This window comes from Rana temporaria, chromosome 13 (assembly GCF_905171775.1).
Source record: "Rana temporaria chromosome 13, aRanTem1.1, whole genome shotgun sequence".
Taxonomy (NCBI): Eukaryota; Metazoa; Chordata; class Amphibia; order Anura; family Ranidae; genus Rana; species Rana temporaria.
This window is the reverse complement of record NC_053501.1, coordinates 64572107-64594604: the sequence shown is the minus strand read 5'-3', so window position 1 is coordinate 64594604 and position 22498 is coordinate 64572107. Positions and strand designations below refer to the sequence as shown.

At 42.4% G+C, this 22498-nt stretch overlaps 1 protein-coding gene across 2 annotated transcripts in view; it reads left to right on the top strand.

Annotated features, from left to right (window-relative positions):
- The window catches only part of PRKD1 (protein kinase D1), a 184601-nt gene extending 167621 nt beyond the window's left edge, over positions 1-16980 (top strand). For both annotated transcript variants that reach the window (XM_040333901.1, XM_040333902.1), the window contains exons 13-17: positions 8387-8548; positions 8632-8730; positions 10612-10879; positions 13273-13358; positions 15577-16980. In XM_040333901.1, coding sequence (XP_040189835.1) covers positions 8387-8548; positions 8632-8730; positions 10612-10879; positions 13273-13358; positions 15577-15780 — 819 coding nt within the window. In that variant the 3' untranslated portion in view covers positions 15781-16980. The remainder of the gene's footprint in view (positions 1-8386; positions 8549-8631; positions 8731-10611; positions 10880-13272; positions 13359-15576) is intronic.
- The last annotated feature ends 5518 nt before the right edge of the window (positions 16981-22498 follow it).

The window sequence follows — 22498 nt, the reverse complement described above, 5'->3', positions numbered from 1 at the left end:
GGTCGTCCAGATTTTAAGGCTGCCACCTGGTTTTTGGTTCATATGTTTGTTAATTTTTACAGAGTAGATGTTCAAGCCTTTTCTAATGCCAATTTTGGGCATAAAATGCTTCAGGCTGCTCTGAGTTTTGGAGCCCTCTGTTTTTTTTTTTTATGTGGGCCTGTTAGGAGTGGGCAACATAGTAACAAATGTTTTTTTGCATTGCTTTTGGGCATCTAGTCGTCCAAGATTCTGTGCCCTGTAGTGTACGATTAGGAAAATAGTTTTTTTGACACCTCACGTGTCGTAATCACTGTTTACATACATATGTATGACTTCTACGCACAACCCCATTTGCGTGTGTGAGCAGGGCAAAGGAGTTGCTTTTAAAATATTTATATAGCCCAAGTCATTTATGAGCAACTTAACAAGTATATAAGCTTGTTTGAAAAGAGAGCTTGTTAAATCAGAATTTCGCCCTTAGGGGAAATTCCACTTTATGCCGCCCTCTTCTATTTTTGGCACTTTTTTTGGGTGGGGGGGGGGAGCAGGTATCTGATTTTGACCATTGCCCGAGAGTATATCTGGCTTCAAAGAGTAAGGGGGAAGCCTAATAGAATGGATTAGAGGTTGACAGAAGGGAAAGCTAGCTGATAAAAATAAATGTTTATGCCCAGAGCTTTAAATATACACTTGGCACTAATTTGCAATTACTGACATTGGGAGGGTGCAGTATTCATACCGTTCATGAAGCCAGCTGAAGACTTGTATACAGAACAGCCTTGTGGTAGAAACATAGTTGTGTTAATGGTGCTAGAGTGAGATTATAGCTGAAGTGTTGTCATAATGAGGATGGGTGGTAAAGGTGTAAGTTTCAGAAGTAGAATTATTAATAAGGCAAAATAAAAGTTGTAATAAGTTTTATATAACTGCTAAAAGTTTTGGCATCCGAGGCCTAACTGCATTTAACTGGAGAATGCACAGGGCGACCTAACTTGCCTCTCTTATAGACCTTGGCCATGACAAAACACAAATGGAATGGATACATTAATATTGATCTAGGTTAGCTCGTTTTGTCTAGGGGAATTGGCTAGTTGTTTTAAAATATGAGCTGTACTTACCGTTTACGAGATGCATCTTCTCCGCCGCTTCCGGGTATGGGCTGCGGGACTGGGCGTTCCTATTTTGATTGACAGTCTTCCGAGAGGCTTCCGACGGTCGCATCCATCGCATCATGATTTTCCGAAAGAAGCCGAACGTCGGTGCGCAGTATAGAGCCGCACCGACGTTCGGCTTCTTTCGGCTACTAGTGACGCGATGGATGCGACCGTCGGAAGCCTCTAGGAAGACTGTCAATCAAGAAGGAACGCCCGCTCCCGAAGACCCATACCCGGAAGCGACGGAGAAGATGCATCTCGAAAACGGTAAGTACGGCTCATATTTTAAAACAACTAGCCGATTCCCCTAGACAAAACGAGCATGAAGCTAAGGGGAAAAGAGAAAAAAAAACATCATTGGGTGAACTCCCGCTTTAAGTGATGTTGAAATTGGGCTACAAAATATTTAGTGTTCACATTGCAAGACCTAGGCTGAATTAGGGAAGGAAGTGGAATCATTTTGGTTGTTTGTTTTCCTGTGTTTACTTTAACTTGCCCATTTGTGTCCTCTTAATTTTTATCCATCTAAGTGTAATGTTTTATGAGAACAAAGACTGCAGCCAAACTATACCGAGTGTTCCATTAAGACTAGTCATCTGAGTACCTGTTACATTAGCAATTTGCCTACACATAATTGTATTTGTAAACCTGCTTACACACCTGTCTTGTGTTATGTGATAGCTTCATTTGTATCATTATGGGCCCTCATTTATACTTAATTGATGTTTACACCTTTACCCATCTCAAGTGTTTTAGGCTCTGTTTTGGCACTTAACTTGATATAGGGTTACACATAAGATACTGACCAGGTTCTAGTAGCTAGTATTAATACGTTTCTGTTTTTGGTTTAGCTAGTGAATAGTATCCTACTAATTAAAGTGGTTGTAACGGCAGAATTTTTTTTTTAACTTGATGCATTCTGTGTGCAACAGTCCCCCCTAATACTTACCTGAGCCCCATCTCGATCCAGCGATGTCCACAAGTGCCTTGGCCATACAGGCCTCCGTCTCCTAATTGGCTGAGACACAGCAGCGATCCCATTGGCTCCCACTTCTGTCAAATAAAGTCAGCCAATAAAAGAGGGGGTGGGGCCGTACTGGGGCTTCATGTCTGAATGGATACACAAAGCTGTGGCTGGGCCCGGGTGCCCCCATAGCAAGCCTCTTGCTGTGGGGGCACTCAACAGGAGGGAGGAGCGAGGAACTCCAGCCAGGGACCTGAGAAGAAGGGCAGCCCGGATCCTTGGATGTTTATTATTTTTATAGAAAATAAAAAGACTTTACAATCACTTTAACTTGTAAAATAGATTTGGTAAAGGGCAGCGTTAAACTTGTAAAACCGAATGTTAAAGCATAAGGTGATAGAATGTCAAAAATGTATGTCTTTGGAATGCCAGTTTGATTAGAGTAGACCATTTTAATCACTTATATCTTTTTTTTTTTTTGGTCGATTTAGGAAAACCTTTTTTTATTTTAGGCTGGATTTACACTTATTTGATCTGGGTTGTTCATAATGCGTGCGTGTTAAAGTGGGCAGTGTTAAGGCAGCCCTATCAATTTAATATAGAAAAGTAAAAGAAGCTACCAAGTAAGTCACATAAATGGGACATCACGGTCAATTTGAGCAGCTTTATTAGAAAACGCACAATATACAAAAGTTATTGGTTCAATAAGTGGGACCAACACCAACCATGAAATTGTTTAAAAAGAGACAATATTGTCTAAACTGGTTATCTAGCAGCTGCACATATGCCCATACACACCATCATTCACTTCCCAATCTCACCGTAATAGTCCATGAATTTTGGTAACGGTAGCTTCAGCAATTTTAAATAATTGGAGGCTATACAACCATCAAAGTTTCAGCTGTGCTTAATGTGTCCAACAGACCAAGATTGGGTCAGTAAAGTGTGTCGGGTGAAGGCAAGTAGGGAGAGACAGTATGGATCACCTAAGGTGCCTAGTGTCCAATTGGGTATTTGATATGAAACCATATAGAGCATTGTAGCAATCTCTATTAAAGGACATTGAATGGCACCCGTATCTGATGAGGTCAGGGCCGGAAGCCGAGCAATTGGGCTCTATGAACACTGCATGGAGACTACTTCCCAGTCTCTGGGCTAACCAGTACAGACTGGGACATGGAGCAGTCTCGCCACCTCCACAGTGCTGCTGCTTCACACTCAATCATGTACACCGAGTCAGGCGATTCATTAAAGTTCATCTGTCCCTATTTGGTGCATGCCTTGGTTCGAGTTAAATCCAACTCGCACCTCGTTCATCTCTACTGTCTGCAAGCTACGATCACAAGAAGCGTTGTGTGTGTGATGATGCTCTGTTGACGCATTTCATTAGCCAATCACCGCTATCTTCCTCAGAACAAGGAGTTGTCTGCTGGCCATAGCTTGCATAACATCCGATCATTGCAGTACTTCTTATCACTATATGTCATACAAACTTTCACTCCTCCTTTTTGTTCATCATGCTGGCATTATAATGATTAAAATCCCACTGAGTACATATTTAAATTCCAAGCCTATGTTAAAGGGGTTGTAAAGGAAAACATTTTTCCCCCTAATTAGCTTCCTTTTCCTTAGTGCAGTCCTCCTTCACTTACCTCATCCTTCGATTTTGCTTTTAAATGTCCTTATTTCTTCTGAGAAATCCTCACTTTCTGTTCTTCTGTCTGTAACTAAACACAGTAATGCAAGGCTTTCTCCCTGGTGTGGAGAAAGCCTCTTGAGGGGGCGAGCAGGAGTGTCAGGATGCCCACTAACACACAGCTCCTTTCTCTATCTGCAAAGTAGAGAGCATCCTGACCCTCCTGCTCGCCCCCTCAAGAGGCTTTCTCCACACCAGGAAAAAAGTCTCACATTACTGTGTGGAGATACAGACAGAACAACAGGAAGTGAGGATTTCTCAGAAGAAATAAGGACATTTAAAACTAAAATGGAAGGATGAGGTAAGTAAAGGAGGACTGCACTAAGGTAAAGGAAGCTATTTAGGGGAAAACAAATTCTTTACAACCCCTTTAACTGCATTGCTACAGGCTGAAAAGAGAACAGAACAGCTTATAATCATACACAAGAATAGATATCATGCCCTCAAAAGGGGCTGTAAATTGCACTCATTTAAACCTTGAGGAATTAAGGATCCTAAATTATGTATCCACATTCTCTCCTATTGGAGAAGAATAGTATCAGTCTCCTTTTCAATGGTAGATTGAGTACAAACATACCCTTTACTCTTAAGTCTTTGGGGTCATCATGATGGAGCTGAGTGAAATGCACAGCTAGGGGATGCTCATCTTTTTTCTTTATACTAGAAATGTGTTCGACTATTCTGATGGGACGTTTTCCCCCACATAGATCTTATGACAGGGAAAACTTATATAAATTACTCTGGTTGTTGAGCAATTGATAAACTGCCTAATTTTAAACTTTTTTGTCCCATCAACATTTTTTAAACACATCAGTCTTTTGAACATGGCTATGGCTACAGATGTGGCAATGCCCACAACCGAGCATTCCACGTATAGGGGTTAGATCAGTTAACCAGTTTTTAGTTCTGAATGGACTAGCATGTCATTAAAGTGTTTAAGGCATAAATCACTGGCAGCCCCTCTATTATACTCAAACATACACACTGTATATCTCCTTTCTAAAAACAAGACTTGTACCTATTTAAAGCGATCTTCAGGCCGGTCACGCTTTTCAGCTCCAATGCATGGCTTCTGCTGGAGGGGCCGAGAACTCCCTCTGAGGTCCGCCGGGAACGCTGCTGGTGTCCTGCGATCGGGTCACAGGAGCTAAAGAACAGGGCGAGGAGTGTATAAACACACCTTCCCGTTCTTCTGTGTGGCAGTGGCACTGATCGTCTGTTCCCTGATATAGGGAAAGACGATCAGTGACACCATGCCCCCCTACAGTAAGAATCGCTCCCTTAGGGCACACTTAACCCCTTAGCGCCCGTAGTGGTTAACCCTTCACTGTCATTTTTACAGTAGTCTGATTTGTATAGCACTTTTTCTGTGAAAATGACAATGGTCACAAAAATGTGTCAAAAGTGTCCGATGTGCTTGCCATAATGTTGCAGTCACGAAAAAAATCGATGATCGCCGCCATTACTAGTAAAAAAATAAAAATATTATTAAAAATGCCATAAAACTATCCCCTATTTTGTAGACGCTATAACTTTTGCGCAGACCAATCAATAATTGCTTATTGCGATTTTCTTTTTACCAAAAATAAGTAGAAGAATATGTATTGGCCTAAACTGAGGAATATATTTTTTGGGGATATTTATTATAGCAAAAAGTAAAAAATATTGAATTTTTTCCAAAATTGTCGCTCTATTTTTGTTTATAGCGCAAAAAAGTACCACCAAAAGAAAGCTCTATTTGTGGGGAAAAAAGGACGCCAACTTTGTTTGGAAGCCACGTTGCACGACCGCTCAATTGTCAGTTAAAACGACTCCGTGCGGAATCGTAAAAAAGGGGCAAAGTCCTTAACCTGCATAATGGTCCGGGTCTTAAGTGGTTAAGGGAGCAGAATATCTATTTAATTTTCCCCAGTCATCTTCCAGGACAGCCCTTGAGAGATGGAGTCCCTCCCATCGACACAGGAAACACATTGCCAACAGTTCAAAAGGCGGTCCCTCAGGTCCCTGGTCAGTCATTGTGTTTCCTCCGTCGGAGGAACATGTTGTCAGAGGAACACTATAGGACTTCATCGCTCAGGGGCTGCCTGCAGGGAAAGAGAGGCTACATAGAGGACTGGGTCCCACCTACCACCTTCTTAGAAGTCTCACCTTCTTGGTGCTGGGCTCGAGTACCGTCCAGCAATATCGGAGCAGACCTGTTTTCCTCCTCTTCCCGGTGGGCAGAATGGCGCGGTTCCCACCAGGAGTGGGTGAGTGGATCCTCCATTTCACAGTTTCCTGTGAGCTGAAGGGAGTAACGCTGGCATTTCAATACCTCAAGCACGGCACTTGGCACCAGGTTCCTCTTCATATACCCAGTTCGGGATTCCCCCGAGCAACGATAAGAGGATTGTCCGCATTGGACTCAGTGAACCCCCTGACCTGCTGCACTTTTTGCCTTAATAAACCCCATACTTGGGACACCGTGTGTTTGGGGTCAGTCGGAGCCATCCCTCCCCTTTCTTTCCTTACTCATGGGACCCCATAAGTCGGTTCTGGAGATATCTTAGACCGAAACCTTGAGGGTCAATTTCCAAACCTGTGCTCACCACAAACGAGAGAAAAAAAGTTTGTAACCATACACTCCTGTGGCCCCTGATGAAGGTCTGTTGTTCTACCAATAGACCAGAAACGCGTCGGGCATTTCTCCACTGCTCTCTACAGAGTGTTTTTTAATCTATCTGTATTGTGTTGTCACAAGGTTTTATTTTATGACTATATTTTTTTGTTTTTTATTTTTCCTGGGTCCACACATGGAACGTGTGCCCCAGGTGTCACCTTATCACTATTTCTTATATGTGTTTTTTATTCTTATTATATATTTGCTGACTGTTCCAGAAGATTTCTGTAATTTAACAACCAGAATTATTCTGTAAATCAATGTTTATCCAATTTTGGTGATAACACCTAATAAAATAAATTTTACATACTTATTGGAGTCTGGCCTTAAAAGTCCCGTCTGGGGGTAATCGTTTTCTTTTTGTTCAATTTCCCAGTTCTTGGCCGCAATTGCGGTGTGGGTCGGAGACGCCATCGCGACATTTCCGTCCGGAATCACAACATCACTGTGCGCCGAGTAGTCAGGGTCTTAATTTCAAATGTCCATGTGGTGTCTGCTTCCTCCAGTGGTGCAGCTACAGTTTCCCCTTCACCAAGCCCCACAATACCTAGCTCCGGGGAGCCTCGTAGAGAAAGGGAGCATAGCCCCGGGTTAGTTAGGCCTGAATCTTCTGACTCTGATTCAGACCAGGAGGAAGATCAGGTCGCAGCTAACAGGATCACAAAATATAAATTATCTATCGAGGAGGTAGATGAATTACTAAGTGCTATCATTGATGCACTGGAGATTGAAGAGGAAACTCAATTATCCAGGCATGACAAAATGTATGCTGCCCTGGGAAAGAAAAAGGCCAGAGTGTTCCATATTCATAGTGTGCTCTCTGATCTGGTTCGCAAAGAATAGGCTGAGCCGGATAAAAAAGCTTTCTTCCCAAACTCTCTCAAAAGGTTTCCCTTTGACGAGAACCCAGAGGCAGTCTGGCACAAAATCCCAAAACTTGATGCCCCCTCTGTTTAAGGCAGTGGTTCCCAACCTGGGGGTTGTGACCCCCTCGGGGGTCGAATGATGATTTGCCAGGGGTCACGGAATCCTGGGCTGTTCCTGAAGCCCGCACTGCTCTTCCAGCCTTTTTGCAGCCGCCCAGCTGGGCTGTTCCTGGAACACTGCATGGCTGGGGGGCAGAGACTAGAGGTCAGCTGACTGGTGAGGAATGTGAAGTGGGAGGGGCTGGAGAAGACCCGATCTCCTTATTTCGGCATAGGTGTCACTGCTACAAGACACCACAAAGTTGGAGACTGAGTAACACTACCTGTGATTATAGTTGCCATTAAAAGTCTCCATTACAGTTCTCAGATCAGCAGATGACCTTGATCAAGAGCATCCAAGTTGGCCGATCAGAACTCCCTCCAGCACTGCCACTCATCCCATTCCACCCACCTCCCCACCAAGGTTTTCTTCTTTGCACACCCAGATTTTTTTTGGTCTCCAACCCCATTTAAGATATTTCCCCTCACTTTTCTTTCTGGTGAGTCATGTGAGGTGGTAGGATTTCCTCCTCTTGTTGGGTTACTAGGGCAGGAAGTGAGAAGAAATCTCCAGTGGGTACCCAAAGACGGTAAAATCCTAAGAGAGAATCTAGCCTCTAACTAAGATCTGAACCATGTATGGGCAGGCTGATTGTACCCAAGCTGATCAATAGATGGGTACAATTTTACATGCAATTATTGAAAACGGCTGTCCTAGCTGCTAACAATAATCACTGTTCTCCCAGCAGGGATTTCCCCCATGAACACTGACCTGTGGTTGCACAAAAGAAAATCACTCGGTCTATGGCCAGCTTAACTCTTATGTTTATCCATACAAATGTATTCTTTTTTTTTTTTTTTTTATAGCAAGATGAACAGTGTATTTTGGAAGAACATGAGGGTGATAAAGAACATAATACAAATATATGACATCATTTGTACAATAAATGTTCATTTTCTCTTCAGAATCTGCATCACCGTGGGGTTGTAAACTTGGAGTGTATGTTCGAGACTCCAGAAAGAGTGTTTGTAGTAATGGAGAAGTTGCATGGTGACATGCTTGAAATGATCCTGTCCAGTGAAAAGGGAAGGTTACCTGAGCGTATCACCAAATTCCTGGTTACACAGGTTAGTGTAAGTTTATTCTGTTGTCACATCCTGAGAAAAGTGTATAAAGCGTTTCTAAAACCTACAAATTTGCTTCTTTTAAGATATTGGTAGCACTTCGACACCTTCACTTCAAAAATATTGTGCACTGTGACCTGAAACCGGAAAATGTGCTGCTTGCTTCAGCAGATCCCTTTCCTCAGGTAAGTTACAACATTTATTTTGTAGAAGTGTGAAAACGGGATGAGCTTCTAGGCTACCAAAACCAAGCAAACTAATTCCCTGTGCAAACAGGTGGGAATACTCTTGATCAGAAGCTGGCAGCAGGATCCTGCATAAAATGTTTTCTGTATGCATGTAAATGTTTCTGTAATGTGTGTGCATACAAGTGTACTGCACATGTGTACACTATTGATTGCTAGGACTCCAGGGGGCTTGAGCTGCCTGCATCCTAGCAATAATGGACATAGGTCATACCGAAATAAGTCAGTGGTCGGTGTATGTCCCTCTGTCATCCGCAGCCTGCTCTCAGCTCCCATGAGTTATCCATTCCGCTGTTGGCTACATTCGCAGAATGACGGGGCTTGAAGGATGACTGAAGGCTGGACATCCTCTCAATGCGCATTTGCCACATGAATGACTCGTTCAGTCAAGGCCAACATGCACACATCAATACTGTGTAACCAGGGGTGCCTTCTGATTATGCACTATTATTTACATCAGCTCTGTGTGGTGGCATGGGCCATAGTGCCATCTGCCTCCTAGCTCCAAAGGACCATAGGTGGCTCAAGCTGCCTGCCTTTTAGATCCTGACACCTTGTATTTGTTACTACAAGGCAGGCAGCTCCAATAGAGTGCATTTGTGATGTACGCTGAATGCATGTAAGTTACACAAATGTTAACGTGCAAACAGCATAAAATACACAAAAAATTCCTCTCCAAACGCAAGATTTAAGCAGTTGTCCACTCAGGTAAAAAAAAATAAAAAATGTCAACCACTACAAATCCTGTAGCTGCAGACTTTTACTAAAAGGACACTTACCTTTTTGTGCGTTCCAGCGCTGTCCTCACCTGAGCCAATTCTTCAATTTGCTTCTGGTCCAGGCACCGGCATCCTAACTGTGGGCAGCCAGCTATGCTGATTTTGGCTTCATAGCCAGCTGCCCACTGCTCACTGCGCTTTGTGATTTGTCTTGCAGTCTTCTGGGACCTGTGATGTGTCCCAGAAGATTGCAGGGAAGGGGAGTGGGAGAACTTCTGCTTGGATCACCTATGCAATCTGAGCAGAAGTGAGTACCTGTCAAAACCAAGTACCCGCTCATCCAACTCCCCTCCTGGATGACACGCAAAATGGGCAGAGCAGGGGGAGAGGAGAACTTAAAGCGGAACTTCCCCTTTTGGTTGGCGTTCTGTTTTAAGGCTACTCTAGAATGCAGATCTTAGTTGTCATGTGGGTCATTTTATCATGGACAGTTTCTGATTCTTGGTTATTTCTGCCATACCAATTCTCTTTATCAATGCTTAGATGAGATCTTAATGTCAATTTGAAACCAGCCTTCAAGTTACCCTAACATAACTCTGTCAGAAACATCAGTGTGTCTAAACTAATATCCCATAATCACTAATTCTATTTTTATTGATTCCTGTGCATCTCAGGAGCCTCTGGATTCCTTGTGCACCTTTTACTCAGAGCCTTGAATTATTCTGTACTAGAAGCTCAGCAATGCTTCCACCTTGCAGTTTAAGGCTTGGTCACACGGGATGTATGAATCCATATCCCGTGTGAGGACTGTGCTTGCCTCGCACACTGGGTATAGATTCATACACTCTCTGTGAACGAGGCCTAACCGTTTAATGCCAGAGCCTTAGTGGTCAGTAGGATGATGAAAGCTTGACTTATCTGCAGTAATGGGTCAGGGCTTAGCACCAGCTTGGGCACAGGTTGATACCAGGAATGTGCTAGTGTTGTGGTTGTACCCAAACTATCTTCTTAGTATGCCATATTTTTTACTCTTTTTCTCTTTATACTGTTTGTAAATCTTCAGTTTACTCAGAGTTGTAATTGACACAATTTTATACCTCAGGTTAAGCTGTGTGATTTTGGCTTTGCACGTATCATTGGAGAGAAGTCTTTCCGACGCTCAGTGGTTGGGACTCCAGCTTATTTGGCCCCAGAGGTTCTGAGAAACCGAGGCTACAACAGATCTCTAGATATGTGGTCTGTCGGGGTAATCATTTATGTCAGCTTAAGTGGAACGTTTCCATTTAATGAGGATGAAGACATTCATGACCAGATCCAGAATGCAGCCTTTATGTACCCCCCAAATCCCTGGAGAGAGACGTCCTCTGATGGTAAGCATCTATCACAAGACAAAGCCAAGCACATATAACTTATGTACACAATACATTCCTGTAACTTTAGAGTTTGCGTTGGACTTGTATATGTATTATAGAGACAGAACAGTGTACTTGCTACCTCACCTATCACACCTGTACATCTTCTATGCTCAATCTTTTCGGCGATAAATTTGTCATTACTTAAAGCGGGGGTTCTCCCTAAATTATTATTTTTTTTTTTCTAGCATGTCATTCAGCATAGTAGCGTGAGCTACAGTATGCCTTTATATTTTTTTTAGCGCCGTACTCACTTTTTAATCGGGTTGTAAAGTTTCAGGGGAATGGGCATTCCTATGCAAAGGGCTCTTGATTGACGGCCGGCTATGGCACGTCACGCTTCACGGAAATAGCCGAAATAGGTGTTTGCCCTTCACGGCGCCTGCGCAGTCAGCTCCGATGTCTGTGCGCAGGCGCCGTATAGCGCCGGGAAGAGCCGAGACCTGCTCTGGCTATCTTCGGGGAGCGTGACGCGCCATAGCCGGCCGTCAATCAACTTCCCTCTGGATAGGAACGCCCATTCCCCGCGGGGAGTCTGAATCTTCACTGTAGGATTAAACAGTGAGTACGGGGCAAAAAATAAAAAATAAAGGCATACTGTAGCTCGCGCTACTATGCTGAATGACATGGTAGAATGTTGTTACTGAGGGTGAACCACCGCTTTAAACGGAACTTTATTCAAAAAGTGAAGTACTGCTTTCAAAAATATATATTTTGTTTGTTTTATTTTAATCAATTTAGAAAACTCAAAGTGAGTGAACAGAAAAAAAATCTAAATCAAATCAGTATTTGGTGTGACTTCCCTTTGGCTTCAAACCAGCATCAATCTTCTAGGTACTATTGCAAACCATTTTTGAAGTACTCGGCAGGTGGGTTGTTCCAAACTAGGGATGAGCTTCGGCGTGTTCGCACAGTGCACGTGCAGAGCCCACCAGGAAGTCTGCATGGCGCTGCGCTAACCACAGGCAGGGAGACATTTCCCGATCTTTGCAGCATCAGGACAATGTCTCCCTGCCTGTGATTAGCGCAGCGCCGGGCAGACTTCCTGGCGGGCTCTGCACGTGCACTGTGCGAACACACCGGAGCTCATCTCTATTCCAAACAGCTAGGAGAACTAATCGCAGATCTTCAGTGGATGTAGGCTGCCTCAAATCCTTTTGTCTCTATGTAATCCCAGATAGACTCGATGATGTTTAGATCAGGGCTCTGTGGGAGCCAAACCATCACTTCCAGGACTCCTTGTTCTAATTTACGCTAAAGATGGTTCCTAATGGCAATGGCTGTATGTTTGGGGTTGTTGTCCTGCTGCAGAATAAGTTTGGGGTCAATCACACTCTTCACGAATGCTATGGCATAATGTTTTAATGCATAGAACATGGAAACACAGTTGGGTATCCTAAATATGTATGAAAACATAGGAACGAGGGTACCAAAAATGTCTACAGGTGCTATGGACTGCTGAGTCAAAAAATTGAAATATTTGGCTGTAGCAGGAGGTAGTTTGTTCCTGAAGGGCTCAAGAATGGTACAATGAGTGTCTGCAGGCAACAGTGAAGCATGGTGGAGGTTCCTTGCAAGTTTGGGGATGCATTTATGCAAATGGAGTTGGTCAGGATCAATGGTGTCCTCAATGCTGAGAAATATAGGCTACTCATCCATTATGCCATACCATCAGGGAGGCGTGTGATTGGCCCCAAATGTATTCTGCAGCAGGACAATGTCCCCAAACTACAGCCTATGTCATTATGATCCTCAGCATAAAAAACATGGAATCCTTCGTGATGGTTTGGCCCCCACAGAACCCTGACCTCAACATTATTGCATCTGTCTGGGATTACATGAATAGACAGAAGGATTTGAGGCAACCTACATCCATAGAGGATCTGTGGTTAGTTCTCCAAGATGTTTGAAACAACCTACATGCCGAGTTCTATGTGCAAGTGTACTGAAAATAATTGATGCTGGTTTGAAGGCAAAGGATGCTCACACCAAATACTGATTTGGATTTCTCTTCTGTTTAATTTCTATTTTGTTAATTGATAAAAATAAACTTTTACCACTATTTCTGAAAGAAAATATTAGTGGTAAATTGAAAAAAAAAAAATCAGCAGGAAAGTAGGGAGATAAAGCTGGGGGAGCACATCAATTAAACAAACCTGTTGCTTGACAGGTTGCTTTTTACCGATTTGATGCTTGTTATCCTAGTCGATTAGCCAGTCACAAAATAATGCATAATATAAGGTTCTCTTTTTGAGGTAGTTGTATATAGGAGAAGACTGAGAATTCTTGACCTGTGCAGTTTTACATGGATTTTTGTGTTGTCGAGATAACTGTCTGTTCTCCTTTTCTAGCTATTGACCTCATTAATAACCTGCTGCAAGTAAAGATGAGGAAACGCTACAGTGTGGACAAAACCCTCAACCATACCTGGTTACAGGTGAGCATAGCGTGAATAGCACATAAAAAACAATATACAGTGTAATTTAACAAAGTAAAAAAAAGTGTTTCTGCTGAGCTTCATTCAGTCATTTCCCTGAAACCACGCTTATGATGCGTAATTATTTAACATACCTGGATTGATGTGTTTTCTGTGATTAGGAGCAGAAAGGATTCTAAGTATTTTACCAGGTGGACTACTTTTAAGGGGTGGGCAAGTTACTTTAACCACCCCAATACTTTCACCCCCTTCCTGCCCAGACCATTTTTTAGCTTTCATCGCTGTGGCATTTTAAATGACAATTGCGTGGTCATGCAACACTGTACCCATATGACATTTTTTATCTTTTTCTTCACACAAATTCTTATTCTTTGTCGGTAAATTTTGTAACAAAGTATTTTTTTCCTTCACTGATGTGTGCTGATGAGGCTGCGCTAATGAGGCGGCGCTGCTAAGGCTGCGCTAATGAGGCGGCACTGGTGGGGCTTTCCTGTAATCAGGGCACTGATCAGTGCTGTGATTACCTGCCCAGGTCTCCTCTGCGAGGAAATGCCACGGATCGTCACTTCACGCCACACAATTCTGTCAGTGTGAGGCGAGGAGAGCCGATTCACTGCACTTCTGTGTTTACATGTGACCGGCTGTGATTGGACACAGCAGATCACATGGTTAAAGAGCCGCGGCTCTTTATAGAGATCGGGGTCGTGCCGTGTCCTAGCAACAGGGCGTGGCCACGTTCGTTGTTCTGAGGAATTGCAATAGTGGCCATTCTGGGGTGCCATCATGACATCCTCCCATTTGACGGTGGACGGGCGACAAGCGGTTTAGGACAACTTCACTAGGGGCTGGTTCACACCAGATGCAGTCCAGTGTGTTTTTTATTCTGCATCAAAAATTTATTGGACAGTGTTTAACATGAGTTCCAATGGCACTAGTTCACACCAGTACAGTCAACAAAGATAGAACATGTCAAAAATGCATGGGAACGCACATGTTCTCATTTGTCCTCGATTGGGTTGAGATGATGGGGGGAAAAGGGACTTGCTAGAACGCATCAAAAATGAACATGCAGAAACGTATCCAGAATGCAGAAATTGTGGTGCGAGCCAGCTCTTAATGTGGTTTTGTCCTTTGTGTCACAAAACTCAGAAAAATATATAATTAAAGCCCTTCCTAACATGTATACTGTCTGTGTCCTTTGTTTAGCTGGAAAATCTTTTTTTTTAAACTTACTGGTGCACCCTGCGGACACCAATAGTGTGTGTCAACGATCTGCAGGCTCCGCGAGCCTCTGCACCATTTCCAAACACACTGCATATGCTTCCCTCCTTCAATGCAAGTAAGCTGTGTCTACACTTGTCTTACTGTCAAGGTGGGGCTAAGCTGGAGAGGGTCATGTGATGTCCCATTTTCCAGGCACTCCCCCCAGGCATTGCAAAGAGGATTGGCACTGCAAGTCAAAGATCTGCTCTCCCTGAAGGCATTGGTGGTTGAAGCGGATTATTGCTGTTCATTGTTAGTCCTCTTCCAACGCCTGGGGGGAGTGCTTGGAAAAGCTGAGGACATGTGATCAGCTTAGCCCCACCCCCAGCCCTGGCCTTGCTGCATAGAAAGGGAAAAAAATTACATGACCACCCTTTTAGAAGATTCAAAAAGTAAATAGTCAAATCATGGTTAATGTAAATCAGTGGCTAGATATGGGCACACTATTAAGCCGGCCATAGATGCATCAAATCTTGCCCAGTGTAGCAGGGACCTGCAGACATTTGATCCATCTATGGGCAGGCTGGTTGTACTGAAGTCAATCCATCAGTCAACTTCAGTACAGGACTGAGGGAGGGATTCCTCCATCAACACTGACTGTGTTCACTGGGAAATCACGCAATTTTCTTTCCTTCCACCTTTCATGGTTTGCATAATCTATAGGCTGCTTTTTAGGGTTTAGAATAATTTTTAGCCGTGAGGCAAAAGAGTGAAGCCCTTTACAGGTCTGGCTTATCTGGGAGAGGAACCATATTAAACATGCTTACAGGACTGATAAGAGTGTCTGGCAGCATGTGTGTCTGCCCATAGGCCTGTGTTAAAGGGGACTGCCATCTCACATTCCAGATAAATGAACAGAGAGTTGTTTTGTGGTCCTGCTTTGAAATAAATAGGGAATTTCCACTTTTTAAGTGCAACTTTATCTGTTTAATCCAATTCTTTTTTTTTCCTTTAGGATTACCAAACCTGGCTGGATCTGCGTGAACTGGAGTGCAAGATAGGGGAGCGTTACATCTCCCACGAAAGTGATGATCTCCGCTGGGAGGCATACGCCGATGAGCACTGTATCCCGTACCCTCCCCACCTCCTTCCCCAACCATCCATTGATCCTGAGGATGCAGAGATGAGAGCTTTGGGGGAGAGAGTCAGTATTCTCTGACACAGCTAAACTGTTTCACACTATGTTATCCTCCAATAAAAGAACAATAGGGAAAGGGGATGAAAAACAGATGTTAGATATTGATTGTACAGTATTCATCGATCCATTCTGGCTGTGTGCATCACTCTGCAAGTCTGTAAAATACCTCTGGGCTGTATCCCTCTCACCAACCTCTCTAATGCATTCTTTCACAAGAGCCTAATGGGGGACAGCAGTGCAGAAGGGGCATCCCTTATAAGCTGAGGACACTTGGAGCCTTATGGGATAGACTTTGTTGTAGTCACCATTCCATTTTTTATTTTGTTCTTTCATTACATTGTAAGCTCTGAGCTGATTGTCAAACCTGCAAGGCATTGTGGTCCAGCTCAGGTCAACTGCATTTTAATGTTTGATCAGAAAATTTCATTTTAGCACAGCGTGTGTGAATAAAATACAAATCATCTCTCTGCGCACACAAGCACGCCTCAAATTTACATTAAAATGATTGGGAAATATTTACTTTCTCATGAAAACAAAAAGGGAACCGAACCCTGTCTGTTTTATTGATGGGGATTAGAGCTGCAGTCAGCTGGGCCTGTTTTCTAGTCACTCCATAATGTGTTGCAGGCACAATCTTCAGCTCTGGGGGAAAATCCTGTTGGTCACATATGTATGTATTTTTTTTTTCTTTTTTTTTTTTTATCGTAAACTCCAGAGGAAGCTGTGTGTTAGTTGTATTTAATTTGTAGCCTGAAGGATGACCTAAAAGTTCTTTATTGTAAGGTTAAATAATGTGTGAGGTCAGCAGAGGTCACAGCGAACATCATAGCCCAGGGCTTGGCTGATCAGAGCAATGAAGATGAGATATTTCGAGGCTCTGTATAACTGGGCGCCTGGCTGTTGTGTCTTTTAAACCACAACGTGTACGGCTCACTCTCTCTACTGACAGAATTTATCAAAGACCAGTGCTCTTTTTTTTTAGGGCATTTAAATTTAGGTTTTTCTGGCTTCACCTCACGTAGCCCTTGGTTTGGTTTTTGTCCTCCAGTTTTGCTTAATTATATAAAAAGAAAGTTACTAATATTTTTTATAAAGGTCAAATACAGTGTATTTTAGCATCTTTTCTCAGTATGTTCCATATTATACTCCTCTGGCAGATTTTAGACTATATTCTTACATTTCTATCCTAAATAAAACCAAAATACTGTGTTATTACTTTTTTCCTATGTATTTTGTGTGTTGAATCTTTGTTTTAAGCTGCATACACACAAGCACCTTTAACCACTTCAATACCGCACACCGTCATATGACGTCCACAAAGGGGATCTCTTATCCCGGGTGAACGTCATATGACGTCCTGTACTTTGTGCGGTGATATCTGAATGATGCCTGCACCTAGAGGCATCATTCAGATATCATTTTGTTCCGGCATTGATCCTGCGCACCATAAGAACGATCATAGCGTTCCGCTGCTTGTTCTTATAGGAGCCGGGAGAGGACATCCCACCCCTCCCGCCGCCATCCGGTGCTTCTCCGGGCTCTCCCGTGCCATCGGGGGCCCGAAGAGATGATCGCCGTGCGCCGGATGGGAAGCATAGAGATGCTTCCCATCTCTATGCATCTCTATGACTGTCGGAGGCCCGGGCGCGATGTGATGATGTCACGCCCGGGTACCCGTAAGTAAACAAACCGCAATTGCGTCTAGTAAGAATGAGATCTGTGAATTTTTTTTTCAAGATTTCATGCTTTTCAGCCTGGAGGAGAGATGTGGGGCCATTCCATGAGTGTGCGCAATTTTAAAGCATGACATGTTGGGTATCTATTTACTCGTCGTAACATCATCTTTCATATTTTACAAACAAATTGGGCTAACTTTACTACGGTTTTGTTTTTTTAATTCATGAAACCATTTTTCTTCCAAAAAAAGGTGTTTGAAAAATTATTGCGCAAATATCGTGCAAGATAAAAAGTTGCAATGACTGCCATTTTATTCCCTAGGGTGTCTGCTAAAAAAAACATATATAATGTTTGGGGGTTGTGAGTAATTTTCTAGCAAAAGAATGATGATTTTTACATGTAGGAGAGAAGTGCCAGAATAGGCCCGGTATTGAGGTGGGTATTAAAGCCCGGTATTGAAGTGGTTAAACTTTGTATGTCAGAGTAGCTTTTTAGTAGCAGTGCAGTGAGGAGATCAGACTATACTATACGTTGTGTGGATTGCACCTCCCATAGCCAAAGGAGCGTTTGAATGACACTGGAGAAAGCTGTATGCAGTATGTCCTGTTTTCCTGTTTGTGCAGGAAATGGGTTATACTGCCACCTACAGAAGAATTGGGCACAGACGACAAAAAAAATGCAACTGTAAGTATAAACCACTTCCATCATGCTTCAGTTTCTTGCTAGTATCCTGGACAAATTGAACCTTTTTCTCCTCTTTTATCAAGACATTTTTCTTCTTTCTGGAAAATCAAGAGAGCTCCCTTTGCAGTCTTTTAGATCAGCTGGTATGCTGTTAGTCTCGGGCGATTCTTCTATGGGGCTGAGGCTATTGAGTCTAGTGCTGCAACCAAATGTATGTGTCACAAGCACTTCGGGAAAAATATTTATGACACCTTTTTAAATGGTGTGTAGTTTTCCTCCTCATCCCATCCTCAACCTGAGTAGATTTACTACTTGCTGAGTGGGTTCCAGGGCAGTCCTCTTCTCTGCTACCTATAGTGACTTGGTCACAGAAGGTCCCTAATGAGTACCATTGGGGAAGATCTGACTTTTCTATACAGCAGTATGGTATAGAGCATGGGTAGGCAACCTGGTGCCCTCCAGCTGTTGTGGAACTACATATCTAATGAGGCATGATGGGTTTTGTAGTTCTGCAACAGCTGGACGGCTCCAGGTTGCCTACCCCTGGTGTAGAGGGCAGGTCTTTTCAGCTTACAATTCACCAACAGCTCTTGGGCAGCATGCAGAGTTCTTCCTTTTTGGTCCTAATGCCGGCGACCTGGATCATTCTCTGCTTGAGCTCACATGTCCTTCAAAGTCTTCTTTAACTCTGCCTGGCATGGCTCCTTCTGTCCTTTCTACAGAGGAAATTCCCACATCTATGTCAGATTTATTGCAAAAAAAAAAATACTCCTGTGATTGCTGACTCAGAAAACAGACGCTGCAAGTGTATGTCGATTTCCTCTGTCTGTCTCTGATATGCCTGCAGCTGTTTTTTCATATAAGGAGTCCAACGCTATCCCTTTTGGATGATCTGGTGCGTGAAGAGGTTCAGTCTTTTGACATAATTCCTACCATTCATACCATCTTGGTTCTAACTAATGTGGTGCATCCATGTCTAGAACTGGAGAAGCCTGCTACTGAATTTACTAAAGTTGCAAATCTGGGTTAAAAAAAAAACTATGTCTTATGAGGGAGATGACTGTAATACAAATATCACTGTAGGGAAGAGTACCCTTTAACCCCAGCAAAATAAGCTTAAGCTGGCAAACCTTCTTTCTTTGGAATTCAGAAAAATCTCCTTTTCTGCAAGTAGGTCTCATTTTCTTGGACAACTAACAGCTTAAATAAAGCCATCACTGTCCAGGACTCCAAAGCACCCCTCAGTTTATTGCTAGGGTACATCCCATGGTCAAATAATTATGTACTGTACGATTAAGATAAAAATGTTGACTTGCCAATAAATACCTTATCTTGGAGAGATCCCCTCTTGATCGCTCTTTATTGATTGCTAAACAACTGGAGTTCCAGGGAGTGGGCGGGGCTAGCAAGTGTTGGTGCCCAATCTCCTGACAGTCGCTGCATATAGTATGTCTGAAAGTCCTGTACTGTATTCATAGATCAGAAATTTACAGGTACCGGTAAGTCAAAATTCCTTTTTTTATCAATCTGACTGCATCAAAAATAAATCTTGTTGCCTTATGTGCAATTTGCTTTTCACCAATCATCGTTTAACTGCTTTACAGAATTAACTAAAAAGTGTTATTGGTAGACTAGGCCTCTTCTGACACATTTTGTTTACAGACAACAATCAGTATTTTTAGTTAAAAAAACTTCATAGAACCCCCAATTATATATATTTAAAAAAAAACAGGTTCTAAAGAATAAATTGGTGGGTGTTGCAAATTTTTGTCGCACGGTATTTGTACAGCGCTTTTTAAAACCCAATTTCATGGAAAAAATACAAGTTTTTTTTTTAAGTTTTAATGAACAAAAACACAATGTAATACCCATTTGTTTTGTAAAGTATAAAAGATGATGTTAGGCTGATTACATAGATACCAAACATGGTAGACGACAAACGAAGTAACTTTTACTATACATAGGCGACACTTTAAAAGCCTTTACAGGTTACCACTTGAGATTTACACAGGAGCTCTTTTGCTCCAATTACTGCCATGGTCTGATGTTCGCAGTGATACTTCACATGTATGGGACGATCCCTGTTTGTGCACGCAGGACCGATGCATGAGTTTGTCTTTGCTGCAAGCATGAGGGGGATGGCTGTACTTTAAAATTCTTCTTTAAAAAATGTTTACACTGTTGCTTTAAAGCGGGAGTTCACCCGAATTTTTTTTTAACATTAGATTGATGCTCGTTTTGTCAAGGGGAATCGGGTCGTTTTTTTAAAATCGAAGCAGTACTTACCGTTTTAGAGAGCGATCTTCTCCGCTGCTTCCGGGTATGGTCTTCGGGACTGGGTTTTTCCTATTTGATTGACAGGCTTCCGACGGTCGCATACATCGCGTCACGAGTAGCCGAAAGAAGCCGAACGTCGGTGTGGCTCTATACGGCGCCGGCGCACCGACGTTCGGCTACTTTCGGAAAATCGTGACGCGATGTATGCGAGCGTCGGAACCCTGTCAATCAAATAGTAACGCCCAGTCCCGCAGCCCATACCCGGAAGCGGCGGAGAAGATCGATCTCTAAAACGGTAAGTACTGCTTCGATTTTAAAAAAACTACCCGATTCCCCTTGACAAAATGAGCATCAATCTAATGTTAAAAATTAACTTTTCGGGTGAACCTCCACTTTAAGTTCTTTTTATTATCACAGGATATATATATATATATATTCCCCTTTGATCGCAATAGGCAGTACGGATCCGCTTTATGAAGAGATCTGGGGTCTATTAGTTTTAGTAAATCAACCCCAATGTTTGGTACATAATCAGTCCAGACACTGAAAACGCCTCACACATGTACCGCCATACTCAGGAAGAGTAGTACAATGTTTTGAGTTGTAATTCCAAGTATGCTTATGCTGCGTCTGAGAAATATCTTATTAAATTGACAACCTTGTGTAAAAAAAAAAAATTATTTCTGCATTTAAAAAAAAACTTGTGACAAAACGTATTCCTATGCTGTGTGTGAGAAATAAGTTGTTAAAGTGACAACTGTATGGAACAAAAAAATGTAAAGTGGAATTCCACCCAAACAACATATGCCAATAATTAGTATGTCAAATACCTTTAACTTTTATATTATGCATTTTCTGAATGGCTGATTTATCTAGATTAGAAATTGGTAGTCTAAGCCAGGCAATCGGCAAACTCCTGTTGTGTAACGACAATGGTCTGTCTGTTGAGATGAGTGTGGAAGCTCACAGTCATGTCTGTAAACCGTTGTCTGACGCTGTGTGTGTGTGTGTGTATAATAAAATAAAAAAATACAGAACTCGGAGTAGCCCAGCTCTGCCCCCATCCCACCTGGCTATCGGCACCATCAGCTAGGTATATCACTTCTGGGAGTGACAATTATAGGGAGAGGGAGGACACTCCCAACAGACCAATGATCTACTGAAGCCAAATGCTGTGGTCATGTGACATAGGGACTTTTAAAAGAAAATCAGGTACAAAGCATATTTTAAAAATATTTGAACTATGAAGATTTTCTACTGTTGTGGTAAGTAATTGTTTAGCAGGGGGGCTTTTTCTTCTACTTTAATTACTTAATTTTCCAAAAAATTGTGACAAATGTACAACTTAAAAAAAAAACTCACCATGCCTCTTACCAAATACCTTGGATTGTCCACTTTTCAAAAACGGGGGTTAGTAATGTAATGAGTTAGTAATGAGACTCGCAGTCAGTCAGCGTACAAATAGTGATCAATTTTTAAAGCTATATACCATAGTTTGTAGACTCAATACCAGAGACTAAATATACACCGATTTGGGTTATTTCTACAATAGAAATGTAGCATAATACAATTTGGCCTAAATTTGTCAATAGAATTTTTTTTTATTATATAGCAAAAAGGAGGAAAAAACCCCAGTGGGATTAAATTCAACAAAAAAAATAAAGCTCTGTCTTAAATGATACAAATTTTATTTGGGAAAGTGGTGAAATCTGTAAAATGGCCTGGGCTGCAAGGGGATTAGGCCCCTTTCACACTTCTACGACTTGTCCCACGATTTGGGACTGCAAAGTATCATGACGAGTCGTTCCCCATGATTTCCAATGACAACCATTCGTATTGGTATGACTTCAGAGTAGTCCCTGTGCTACTTTGGTCTGATTTTGATGCCAATTACACAGGTATTCCTTGAATTCGTGGCCGCGAATCGCAGTAAAATTGCGTGAGTTTGAAGTTTCACAAGTGTGAAAGGGGCCTTAAAGTGTCAGGTCTTAAAAGGGGTTGTAAAGGAATTTTTTTTTTTCATAATAAGCATCCTTTACCTGCAGACATTCCTCTTTTCACTTCCTCGTTGTTCGTTTTTGCTCAGAAGTTGCTCTATTTC